We start from the raw sequence: 12,936 nt of genomic DNA, 5'->3' as shown, positions 1-12,936 counted from the left end.
GGTGGGCAATGCAGGGGGCGGGGCCTTCTCAGCAGGAGGCACTCCCCTGGTGTGTCCAGGGCTCTCAGTTCCAGGTGTGGCCGGTGGCTGGGCTGGAGTGAGATGAGAGCATAAGGTTTTTTGTTTTGTTTTTTAATATTTTTCTTACTGATTTCAGAAAGGAAGGGAGAGAGAGAGAGAGAGACAGCAAAGATGGGAGAGACTCATGGATCGGCTGCCTCCTGCACGCCCCGCCTGGGGATCGAGCCTGCCACCCGGGCCTGTGCCCTTGACCTGGAATCGAACCCTGACCTCCTGGTTCACCGGAGCCACGCCGGCCGGGCTGGGGCACAGGGGCGCTTTGAACAGCGGAAGGCCAGGATTTGATGGGCGCGAGGGGCGGGGGCCCTAGATGGGCAGTCGTGGGAGCAGGAGCGCTGTGACCAAGATACCTGCAGCCGGAGGCACAGAGCTGGTAGCGGGCGGCACAGCGGGGAGGCGAGTCCCGCCCTCTGGTCCCTGATCGCCTGGTTTTCTCCCCGCAGGGGCGGCGCGCGACATCGTGCACCCGGTGCGCGTGGACGCGGGCGGCGCCTTCCTGTCCTACGAGCTGTGGCCGCGCGCGCTGCGCAAACGCGCCCTGGCCGCCGACGGCGCGGCCGACGCCTTCTACCAGCTGCAGTTCCGCGGGCGCGACCTGCGCCTGCACCTGGGGGCCACCCCGGACCTGCTGGCGCCCGGCTTCGTGAGCGAGACGCGCCGGGCCGGCGGCCTGGGGAGCGCGCACATCCGCGGGGCCGCGCCGCCCGCCTGCCACCTGCAGGGCCAGGTGCAGAGCCCGGAGCAGGAGGGCGGCCTGGCGGCCATCAGCGCCTGCGACGGCCTGGTGAGTGAGGGCCCGGGGGAATGAAAACGCGGGGCCTCCCGGGGGTCCCCAGGATTTGGGTTCTCAAACTTGCCTTGGAGCTGGAATCGCCTGCAGGCCTTGTTCAAATAGGGGGTCCCTTAGGTTAGGTCCGGGTGGGCTCTCAAACTTGCATTAAAAAAAAAAAAAAAAATATATATATATATATATATATATATATATATATATATATATATATAATTAGAGGCTCGGTGCATGAAATTCATGCACAGGAGGTCTCCTCAGCCCAGCCTGCACCCTCTCCAATCCATCCGGGACCCCTCGGGGGTTGTCCGACTGCTGGTTTAGGCCCAAGCCCCGGGATCAGTCTTAAACCGGAAGTCGGACATTCCTCTCACAATCCGGAACCGCTGGCTCCTAACTGCTCACCTGCCTGCCTGCCTACCTGATCGCCCCTAACTGCCCCCCCGCCCCCCCCCCCCCGCTGGCCTGGTCACCCCCGACTGCCCCCCTGCCAGCCCGGTCGCCCCCAACTGCCCCCCTTGTTGGCCTGGTCGCCCCACGCAGCCTGATGTTCAATTGTCCGCCCCGTTGTTTCGGTCGTGACCGCCCCTGGCTTTTTATATATTAGGATATATACTAGAGGCCCTGTGCATGGATTCGCGCACCGATGGGGTCCCTCAGCCTGACCTGTGGGGGCCGATCGGGGTGGCCAGGGAGAGACTCTGGGAGGGATCCAGGGCGTGTCTGGCCTGTCCCATCCAGTCCCAATCGTCTGGACCCCAGCAGCAAGCTAACCTACTGATCAGAGCATCTGCCCCCTGGTGGTCAGTGCACGTCATAGCGACTGGTTGAATGGGTTGAACAAATGGTTGGACACTTAGCATATTAGGCTTTTATTATATAGGATTTTTTTTTCTTTTTTAGTCCTCACCTGTGGAAATTTTCCCATTGATTTTCAGAGAGGGTGGAAGAGAGGGAAAGACGGAGAGAAACGTTGATGTGAGAGAAACACATCGATTGACTGCCTCCTGCACCCACCCCTACCAGGGCCCAGGCCGGACCCTTTGGTCCGTAGGCTGACGCTCTGTCCATTGAGCCAAACCGGCTAGGTCTTGTTTTTGTTTGTATTTTTAAAAAGTGTTTGTTTTTTTTATTGATTTCAGAGAGGAAGGGAGAGGGAGAGACACAGAAACATCCACGATGAGACAGAATCATGGATTCGGCTGCCTCCTGCACGCCCCCCACTGGGGATCGAGCCCGCAACCCGGGCCTGTGCCCTTGACCGGGAATCAAACCTGGGACCCTTCCGTCCATAGGCCGATGCTCTATCCACTGAGCAACACCGGCCAGGGCCCCTCTTCCTTTGGGTGTGAGTGTCCCTCAGGGGGTAGGATGTCCCGCTGGCCGTGAGCATCGCCAGAGGAGGCCAGGGCCCCGCTGCCGGGTCAGCCTGCTTCCCCGTGTGACCTTGAGTTCCTCTCCAGAAAGGTGTGTTCCGGCTCAACAACCAGGACTACTTCATCGAGCCCCTGCAAGGTGCCCAGGCCCAGCCCGGGAGCGCCCTGCCCCACGTGGTGTACCAGCATCCAGCTTCCCAGGGGCAGGCGGAGCAAGGCACCTGCGGGGTGCAAGGTATGCTCCTGCGCCCCCACCTTCGGGGCGGGGGCTGCGCACTCGGGGCAACGAGATCCTTTTTTATGTATCCATTTATTTATTTATTTATTAATATGCTAGAGGCCCGGTGCACGACATTCATGCACTGAGGGGGGGTGCCCCTCAGCCTGGATTGCAAGAGGGCTCAGGCCAGGCCCAGGGACCCCGCCAGTGCATGATCAAGGCCCGGGAGGGACACAGGAGGTTGGCCAGCCAGGGAGGGACCGCGGGAGGGCTCGTGGGCGTGTCCGGCCGGTCTCACTCAGTCCCGATTGGCCGGACCCCAGCAACAAGCTAACCTACCGATTGGAGCATCTGCCCCCTGGTGGTCAGTGCACGTCATAGCGAGCGGTTGAGCAACCTTAGCATCTCATTAGCATATTATGCTTTGATTGATTGAATGGACGACTGGGCACTTAGCATATTAGGCTTTTATATTATATAGGATTTTTATTGATTTCAGAGAAGAAGGGAAAGGGAGAGAGAGAGAGAGAGAGAGAGAGAGAGAGAGAGAGAAGCATCAATGATGATGAAAGACAATCATGGATCGGCTGCCTCCTGCACACCCCCTATTGGGGATGGAGCCCGCAACCCGGGCCTGTGCCCTGACCAGGAATCGAACCCTGACCTCCTGGCTCATAGGTCATTGCTCAACCCCTGAGCCACGCCGGCCGGGCCACATTAAACACTTCCTGGCATCGGTTTTCCCAGCTGCATAGATGTGATTCCTCACTGATCCCCAGCCCGGGGCAGAGGAGCTGGTTCCGGGGGCGTCCCGGGGGGCTGTGGGGGGTCAGGCCGGGTCTGCATGTGCTGAGATGCACCGGCCCCACGTGAGGGGAGCGCCTGGACCCGTCCCTCCATCCTCCTCACCCCAGTGCCGACCCCAAGAGCTCTCGGAGGAGGGGCGCCGGGCCCGTCCGACCGCTCCCCCCGCTCTGCCCCGGGCCCACAGGGCCCCTGGAGCGGGAGTTCTGGCAGCGGGCCGACGGGGACCAGCGGAAGCGTCAGCGGCGCTACCAGAGCTCGGACAGCAGGGAGAAGTGGGTGGAGACGCTGGTGGTGGCGGACGCCGACATGGTGCGGCACCACGGGCAGCCCCAGGTGGAGAGCTACGCGCTGACCATCATGAACATGGTGAGGGCCCCAGGGGGCGGCACGGGCGCCGGGCAAAGGCGGGCAGGAGGCAGGAAGCCTGGCAGCCTGGGCCCCCAGCCCAGGTCCCCAACAGGAGGAAGAGTCTGCAAGCTTTTTTAAAAAATATATTTTATTGGTTTTTCACAGAGAGGAAGGGAGAGGGAGAGAGAGTTAGAAACATCGATGAGAGAGAAACATCGGTCAGCTGCCTCCTGCAGGCCCCCCACTGGGGATGTGCCTGCAACCCAGGTCTGTGCCCTTGACCAGAATCGAACCCGGGACCCTTCAGTCCGCAGGCTGCGCTCTATCCACTGAGCGACACCGGTCAGGCAAGCTTTTTTTTTTTGTTTTAAAATAAATTGTTGATTTCAGAGAGGAAGGAAGAGAGAGAGAGAAACATCCATGATGAGAGAGAAGCATGGATTGGCCGCCTCCTGCACGCGCCCCACTGGGGATGGAGCCCGCAACCCGGGCCTGTGCCCTGACTGGGGATGGAACCGTGACCTCCTGGCTCAAGGTCGACACTCAACCACTGAGCCACACCGGCTGGGCTCGGGGAGCTTTAAACAAGCGGACGGCTCTCCGCGCCCCCTCCCTGCACTTTGCACACCTCACGGCCTTGGGGGTGGCCTCCTCTCCTGGGCCGAGTGGGGAGCCCCTGGTGGGGACTGGGGCAGGGGCGCGTGGGCTGCCGGGGCGCACCGCGGAGCCGCCCTGCGGGGGAATGCGGGCGGATGGGTGTTGGCGGCGGGCGGCGGGCGGCTGCCCGTGTCCCAGGCCCGGGGTGACGCCTCACCCCCTCCCTCGGGCAGGTGGCCGGCATTTTCAAGAACCCCAGCATCGGGAACCCCATCCACATCACAGTCGTGCGCCTGATTGTGCTGCAGGACGAGGTGGTGAGAAGCCGGGGGTCCCCCCTCCCAGGCCCCTCTAGTCCCTGCAAGGTGGGGGGGGGTGCCTGCGGGAGGAAGGGGTGGTCGGGCCGTGGCGTCCTGCTGTCTGTCCCCTCTGGGCCGGGTGCCCTGCCTGCGGGAGGGGCCGGGCCGTCACGCTCTCCGTCCGCAGAAGGACCTGAAGGTCACGCACGAGGCGCACAGCACCCTGAGCTCCTTCTGCGAGTGGCAGCGGCGGCTCAACATGGACGACGACTCCCACCCGCTGCACCACGACATGGCCGTGCTGATCACCAGGTGCTGCCGCGGGGGCCGGGGGGCGGGGGGCCGGGGGGACAGGGAGCTGGGGGGACGGGGAGCCGGGGGGACGGGGAGCCGGGGAGCCGGGGGGACAGGGAGCTGGGGGGACGGGGAGCCGGGGGGACAGGGAGCTGGGGGGACGGGGAGCCGGGGGGACGGGGTGCCGGGGGGACAGGGAGCTGGGGGGACGGGGAGCCGGGGGGACGGGGTGCCAGGGAGCCGGGGGGACAGGGAGCTGGGGGAACGGGGGGCCCGGGGAGCCAGGGGGAAAGGGAGCTGGGGGGACGGGGGGCCCGGGGAGCCGGGGGGACAGGGAGCTGGGGGGACGGGGAGCCGGGGAGCCGGGGGGACAGGGAGCTGGGGGGACGGGGAGCCGGGGAGCCGGGGGGACAGGGAGCTGGGGGGACGGGGAGCCGGGGAGCCGGGGGGACAGGGAGCTGGGGGGACGGGGAGCCGGGGAGCCGGGGGGACAGGGAGCTGGGGGGACGGGGAGGCGGGGGGACGGGGAGCCGGGGGTGGGGGGGGGACCTCAGGGAGCCCAGCCCGGCTCCCTCTTGGGACTCGGTCGATCTTTCCATTTTGAAATCATGGTGGGTTTGTAACTGGACAAGGGTCCAGGCGGCTTGTCCCTCCCTGAGCCGATGCGGCCGAGACAGGCTGGCATCGCCTGTGAGCGTTGATGCCAATCCTGCCGGCAGCGTGGGGAGCAGCAGGTCACCCACAAACATCTGCTCTGCCCCCACCACCGGCGGCTGCTTACACTGGGGAGAAGGACAGAGATGGCATGGGGAGGAGGCAGAGGGCGGGCCAGGTGGGTGGTGCACAGGCAATGCGGGCTGGGGGTCTGCAAAGGCCTGTGGGTGTGCAAAGGCTGGGGGTCTGCAAAGGGCTGGGGGTCTGCAAAGGGCTGGGGGTCTGCAAAGGCCTGTGGGTATGCAAAGGCCTGTGGGTCTGCAAAGGCCTGTGGGTCTGCAAAGGGCTGGGGGTCTGCAAAGGCCTGTGGGTGTGCAAAGGCCTGTGGGTGTGCAAAGGCTGGGGGTCCTCAAAGGCCTGTGGGTATGCAAAGGCTGGGGGTGTGCAAAGGCCTGTGGGTGTGCAAAGGCTGGGGGTTTGCAAAGGGCTGGGGGTCTGCAAAGGCCTGTGGGTCTGCAAAGGGCTGTGGGTGTGCAAAGGGCTGGGGGTCCTCAAAGGGCTGGGGGCCCTGGTTTCTGCAACCAGGTTGTCATGTTTCCATGGTAACAGGCAGGTCCCGGGTGGGAGGATGGGCTGCCCTTCCAGGTGAGCTCCCAGGTCCCACTGCAGCTCCCATCCCGGCCAGAAGACGCCTCCTCTAACAGGAGCAGCACAATCGCGGTTATCAGCGCGGGACTCATATTCTTTTATTTTTATTTTTATTGATTTTTTACAGAGAGGGATAGAGAGTCAGAAACATCGATGAGAGAGAAACATCGATCAGCTGCCTCCTGCACGCCCCCCACCGGGGATGTGCCCGCAACCAAGGTACATGCCCTTGACCGGAATCGAACCCGGGCCCCTTGAGTCCTCAGGCCGACGCTCCATCCACTGAGCCAAACTGGTCAGGACGTGACTCATATTCTTATTGCATTTAGTTCGTCCCCAACGTGCTGTTTCTGCCACCATCGCCCGATGTCGCACTGTCACACACCTGTGTGCGTGTGCGTGTGTGTGTGCGTGTGTGTGTGTGTGTGCGCGCGTGTGTCTGTCTGTGTGTGGCGTTCGGTTCTGTGCCGTTTTATCGCACGAGTCCACCGGCCGGTCTGTTCCGAGGCCGTGTTTTCTGTTCCCCGCGGACTTCCGTTCCCGCAGCTGGGCTCCGGCGGCCTGTGCACGGTCTGCTGCCCCGACCCAGGCCCATCCGGCAGGGTCTGCGGGCACCCCGGCGCCTGCGTCCCGGCGGCTGCTGCTGGGGCCGGATTGATGGGCGGGCATCCTTTTTCTTCTTCTTTTTAAAATATATTTTTACTGATTCCAGAGAGGAAGGGAGAGGGAGAGAGAAACATCCGTGATGAGAGAGAATCACGGACCGGCTGCCTCCTGCACGCCCCTCACTGGGGATGGAGCCCGCAACCCGGGCCTGTGCCCTGACCGGGAATCCAACCGTGACCTCCTGGTTCCTAGGCCGACGCTCAACCACTGAGCCACGCCGGCCGGGTGGGCATACTTCTAGCTCCTTCCCTGGGGTCCCTGCCTGGCTCAGGGGGTGGCGGGGGGGGGGGCACCGCATGGGGCCAGGCCAGCCTGGAGGACACGTCCCGCCTCTGTCTGTGCAGGAAGGACCTGTGTACCAACAAGGACCAGCCCTGTGAGACCCTGGGCCTGGCCCACGTGGGGGGCATATGCCAGCCCCACCTGAGCTGCAGCATCAGCGAGGACTCCGGCCTGCCCATGGCCTTCACCGTGGCCCACGAGCTCGGGCACAGGTACCCCGCAGCCCCTCCCGCCGCCTCCCACCTGGGGGCCCCCGGGCAGCCCGGTCCACGGGTCTTGCATCCCAGGGAAGGTCCCCGCGTGTCCCCGTCCACGTCCACAGCCAGGTCGCTTCCCTGTGAAGCAGGAGAGAGGCCCTCGGGGACCTCGGCCCCCTGGCCTTGAGCAGGGCTTGTTTGAGGGGTTGGGACAGGCCAGGCGTCCCCAGGGGGCAATGCCTCAGGACTTGCATTTTTTTAAAAATATATATTTTATTGCTTTTTTACAGAGAGGAAGGGAGAGGGATAGAGAGTTAGAAACATCCATGAGAGAGAAACATCGATCAGCTGCCTCCTGCACACCCCCCACTGGGGATGTGCCTGCAACCCAGGTACATGCCCTTGACCGGAATTGAACCCGGGACCCTTCAGTCCGCAGGCCGACGCTCTACCCACTGAGCCACACCGGCCAGGGCAGGACTTGCATTTTTGACTCTTCAATATCTCCAGCAAGTAAACCCCTGCTGCTGATTGCTCCGCGGCCCTGGGCAGGTACCCTGTTCGGAGCCACTGCGCCCTCCCTGGGGATGGAGACACGTGATGTCCGCATGGAAGGACATCCAGAAGGACGTCTGGTCTAATTAGCATATTACACTTTTATTATTACAGATACATTTTTATTGATTTCAGAGAGGAAGGGGAGAGAGAGAGAGCTAGAAATATATATATATATATATATATATGCCTAATATGCTAAGTGTCCAATCACAACCGCTTGAACAGTCGCTATGACGTGCACTGACCACCAGGGGCAGACGCTCCGACTGGTAGGTTAGCTTGCTGCTGGGGTCCGGCTGATCAGGACTGGGCAAGACGGGCCGGGCACACCCTGGAGCCAACCGCCTGCGGTCCCTCCCCGGCCTCTAACATATTTCTTCTAATTAATTTCCTTTCAATGTGCACGAATTCGTGCACCGGGCCTCTAGTCAACGATGAGAGAGAATCATGGATCGGCTGCCTCCTGCACGCCCCCTACTGGGGATCGAGCCCGAGATCTGGGTATGTGCCCTGACCGGGAATCCAACTGTGACCTCCTGGTTCATGGGTTGATGCTCAGAGAGGGGCAGTGACTTCCCTGAGGCCACACAGCCCTTGGGGGGGGGGGGTGAGCCAGCCCTGGGACCAGGATCTGGCCCCCTGCAGGCCTGGGGGCGGAGGGGAGGGCGGGAGGGGGTGGCCAGCGCCTTCCACCCACTCACCCCGCCCCCGGGGCTGTGCTCTCTGCAGCCTGGGCATCGTGCACGACGGGGTCGGCAACGAGTGCGACACACAGGGGACACAGCCCTTCATCATGTCACCGCAGCTGTTCTACCACTCCCTGCCCCTCAACTGGTCCCAGTGCAGCCGCGAGTACATCACCCGCTTCCTCGAGTAAGCACCCCCCTCCCCGCCCAGGGCAGGGCCCGGGACCCCGAGGTCGGGGTCTGGGCAGGAGACGAGGACAGTGGTGCCGAGGTGCCGGGCAGAGGGACCCGCAGGGGCGGTGGCTTTGGACAGGGAGAGGCCTGTACCCTCCTAGTGTCACCAGGCAACCAAGTGGGCCGGGGCCGCCTGTCCCTCCCTGAGCCGATGCGGCCGAGACAGGCTGGCATCATCTGTGAGCGCTGATGCCAATCCCGCCGGCAGCGTGGGGAGCAGCAGGTCACCCACAAACATCTGCTCTGCCCCCACCACTGGCGGCTGCTTACACTGGGGAGAAGGACAGAGATGGCATGGGAAGGAGGCAAAGGGTGGGCCAGGTGGGCGGTTCACAGGCAATGCGGGCTGAGGGTTTGCAAAGGCCTGTGGGTCTGCAAAGGCTGGGGTCTGCAAAGGCCTGGGGGTCTGCAAAGGGCTGGGGGCCTGCAAAGGCTGGGGGTCTGCAAAGGCCTGTGGGTGTGCAAAGGCTGGGGGTCTGCAAAGGCCTGTGGGTGTGCAACGGTGGGGGGGCGGGGTCTGCAAAGGCCTGGGGGTCTGCAAAGGCTGGGGGTCTGCAAAGGCCTGTGGGTGTGCAAAGGCTGGGGGTCTGCAAAGGCCTGTGGGTGTGCAACGGTGGGGGGGCGGGGTCTGCAAAGGCCTGTGGGTCTGCAAAGGGCTGGGGGTGTGCAAAGGCTGGGGGTCTGCAAAGGCCTGTGGGTGTGCAAAGAGCTGGGGGCCCTGGTTTCTGCAACCAGGTTGTCATGTTTCCATGGTAACAGGCAGCTCCCGGGCGGGGAGGTTGGGCTGCCCTTCCAGGTGAGCTCCCAGGTCCCATCAGCCTAAAAGGTTCTTCTTTAATCAGAACAGAACCATCCCGGTTGACCGAGCGCGATCACTCTTTCTTACAATGATGGCTGCTCCCCGATATCCTAGTTCTGCCCCCCTCTCTCTTGCCCTTTAACCTCAGAGGGGCTGGCACCCTCTCTCATCTTTCTGGGGTTGTTACACGGATTTTCGTTTTTCTTCTGCTCCCTGCAAAGTCTGTCTTTCCTTGTAGCTACGATCGGAACTATTTCTTTGCTGTCGAAGGTTTTCTTTCATTTATTTTTATTGATTTCAGAGAAGAAGGGAGAGGGAGAGAGAAACATTAATAATGAGAGAATCATGGATCAGCCGCCTCCTGCACGCCCCCCACTGGGGATGGAGCCGCAACCCACGCGTGTGCCCTGAGCAGGAATCGAACCCGGGACCCTTCAGTCCGCAGGCCGATGCTCTATCCACTGAGCCAAGCCGGCCAGGGCTGCCCTGTTTTTCTTGACGTCCACTCCCTGTGGGGTTTGAGGGCGAGGACTGTGGCTCTAGCAGCGAGGGGGGCCTGGAGGGAGCGAGGGAGTGGACGCAGAGGAGACTCCTCCAATCGGATGGTTAAGAACCCGACTCTGGCCCTGGCCGGTGTGGCTCAGTGGATAGAGTGCCGGTCTGCGGACCGAAGGGCCCTGGGTTCGATTCCGGTCAAGGGCATGGACCTTGGTTGCGGGCACATCCCCAGTGGGGGGTGTGCAGGAGGCAGCTGATGGATGTTTCTCTCTCATCGATGTTTCTAACGCTCTCTCCCTCTCCCTTCCTCTCTGTAAAAAAATAAATAAAATATATATTAAAAAAATAATAAAATAAAATAAAAGGAAGCATGCACTAAATGCTTCTTAAAAAAGAAAAGAAAAGCCGAAACCGGTGTGGCTCAGTGGATAGAGCATCGGCCTGCGGACTGAAAGGTCCCGGGTTCGATTCCGGTCAAGGGCATGTACCTGGGTTGCGGGCACATCCCCAGGAGGGGGCCTGCAGGAGGCAGCTGATCGATGTTTCTCTCTCATCGATGCTTCTAACTCTCTATCTCTCTCCCTTCCTCTCTGTAAAAATAATCAATAAAATATATTAAAAAAAGAGAGAAAGAAATGTAAAAATATCCTGGGGTGAGAATTCACACACACACACACAAGGTAAGAGGAGGGCAGGGTCATGGGTCGTGGGAGAGGAAGGGGGAGGAAAAAGATAAGATATACTCAGGGCTCGGGCCCAGGCTCCTGCCCGCTCCGTCGGCCAAGCCACCCCCCCCCCGAAGCCTGGACGCCCGGAGGACGAGGGTGCGGGTCCGGGATTCCCATGGGGACGCAGCCACCGCCCGCTGGACGTGCTGGGACGCCTGACCGCCGCATGCTCAGCATTCAAGGCCGGGGCAGTGCTGTCCGAGCGAAAGGTCAGAGCTGATAAGGGACGGGGTGGAGGGCAGAGCTGACCCGCCAGCCCCAAGGCGGGGTGTGTGTGTCTCCCCCCCACCCCGAGATGGGGGCCCAGAATGGGCTGGAGACTCCCACCACCAGCCTCTCCCTCCCTGCCCCGGGGCGAGCTCCCCGCTGCCCCCACCCAGGGCCCTGCCCAGCACCCTGGCTCCTGGACAGACGGACGGACAGACGGGCCTCTGTCCCCGTTCGGCGATAGGAATGCACTAGGAACGGACTTGGCCCAGGGCCGGGCCGGGGGTGGGAGGAGAGGGTGACGCTGAGCCACCAGGCCTCCCAGGGCCTCGGCCGAGGGTGCGGGACACTGGGGCCAGGGGGGCCAGGGAGGGGTGCTCACCTCCCCCACGGGCAGCCCAGGCCACCTCGGAGGGTCCCGCAGGGGGCGCTTCCCAAAGGCCAGGGAGAGGGGGTACTTGGATGGGGACTGTGGGACCAGCCTGTCCCCTTTTATTTTATTTTTTATATATCTTTGTATTGACGTCAGAGAGAGGAAGGGAGAGAGAGAGAGAGAGAGAGAGAGAGAGAGAGGGAGAGAAACATCAATGATGAGAGAGAATCCTGGATCGGCTGCCTCCTGCACGCCCCCTAGTGGAGATCGAGCCCTCAACCCGGGCATGTGCCCTGACCGGGAATCGAACCCAGGACCCTTCCGTCCTCAGGCCAACGCCCTATCCACTGAGCCACACCGGCCAGGCCCTCTGTCTTTTTTGTGGTTGTTCATCCTCCTCACCCGAGGGACATTTTCCTACTGATTTTGATTTTTATTTTTTAAATATAAATTCTATTGATTTTTACAGAGAGGAAGGGAGAGGGACAGAGAGTTAGAAACATCGATCAGCTGCCTCCTGCACATCCCCCCACTGGGGATGTGCCCGCAGCCAAGGCACATGCCCTTGACCGGAATCGAACCCGGGACCCTTCAGTCCGCAGGCCGACGCTCTATCCACTGAGCCACACCAACTAGGGTCCTACTGATTTTTAGAGAGAGTGGAAGGGAGTGGGGACAGAGAGAGAGAGAGAGGGAAACATCGATGTGAGAGAGACACTCTAATTGGTTGCCTCCCACAGGCCCCCGATGGAGCCTGCAAGTGAGGTTCAAACCCGAAGTTCAAACCCGGGACCCTTCAGTCCAAGGGCTGCTGGTGCTCCAACCACTGAGCCACACTGGCCGGGCATCCCCCCCACCCCGTCTTTTTGCTGGGGGGGAGGGGGTATGGGAGACAGAGGACCCGCCTCTCCCCAGTCCGGGTGGGGGCAGAGTGAGCAAGATTCACGGCAGGTGCCTCGGGCCGTGTGTTCGCGGGTCTGGGGGAGGCTCCGAGGTCCTGGGACCTCCCGGCTGTGCCCACTGGACGCCCCTCGGCCACCCAGACCCAGGTGGGAGCGACCCCACGTGACCTCAGAGTCGCCCTCCTGCTGTGGCGAGAGCCCTTGCAAGCCCTGTGCTCAGGGGACAGATGTGGGGGGGCCTGGCCTCGGGCCCTCCCCACCTGGGGGGACGAGCATGTGACAGTTGGGGGGGTTAGTGCCGTAGCAGATGGCCCCGTGGGTGTGTAGCAATCTGGCGGGGGGGCACCGAGGACCCTGGAAAGCCGCCTCTAAAGACTCCTGGGTCCCCGGCCAGCGTGGCTCAGGGGTTGAGCATCGACCTATGAACCAGGAGGCCAGGGTTCGACTCCCGGTCAGGGCACAGGCCGGGTTGCGGGCTCCATCCCCAGTGTGGGGGGCGTGCAGGAGGCGGCCGATCCGTGATTCTCTCATCGTGGATGTTTCTCTCTCTCCCTCTCCCGTCCTCCCTGAAAAAAAAAAGACTCCTGAGGCCTTAGCTGGTGTGGCTCAAGGGATAGAGCATCGACCTGTGGACTGAAGGGTCCCGGGTTCGATTCCGGTCAAGGGCACGGACCTCGGTTGCAGGCTCCTCCCCG

The 12,936-nt window shown here is 62.1% G+C and overlaps 1 protein-coding gene across 1 annotated transcript in view; it reads left to right on the top strand.

Moving 5' to 3' along the window:
• ADAMTS7 (ADAM metallopeptidase with thrombospondin type 1 motif 7) overlaps positions 1-12,936 on the top strand; it is a gene marked incomplete at its 5' end in the record, with an annotated part of 39,943 nt that overhangs the window by 6,908 nt on the left and 20,099 nt on the right. The window contains 7 exons of the mRNA XM_081114784.1: positions 525-865; positions 2,332-2,479; positions 3,456-3,637; positions 4,450-4,533; positions 4,703-4,827; positions 7,122-7,271; positions 8,544-8,687. Coding sequence (XP_080970910.1) covers positions 525-865; positions 2,332-2,479; positions 3,456-3,637; positions 4,450-4,533; positions 4,703-4,827; positions 7,122-7,271; positions 8,544-8,687 — 1,174 coding nt within the window. The remainder of the gene's footprint in view (positions 1-524; positions 866-2,331; positions 2,480-3,455; positions 3,638-4,449; positions 4,534-4,702; positions 4,828-7,121; positions 7,272-8,543; positions 8,688-12,936) is intronic.

The sequence above is a fragment of the Myotis nattereri genome (genome assembly GCF_964212035.1).
Source record: "Myotis nattereri genome assembly, chromosome: 21".
Lineage (NCBI taxonomy): Eukaryota > Metazoa > Chordata > Mammalia > Chiroptera > Vespertilionidae > Myotis > Myotis nattereri.
Note: the sequence above shows the minus strand (reverse complement) of the source record. Positions and strands in the feature narration are given on the sequence as shown.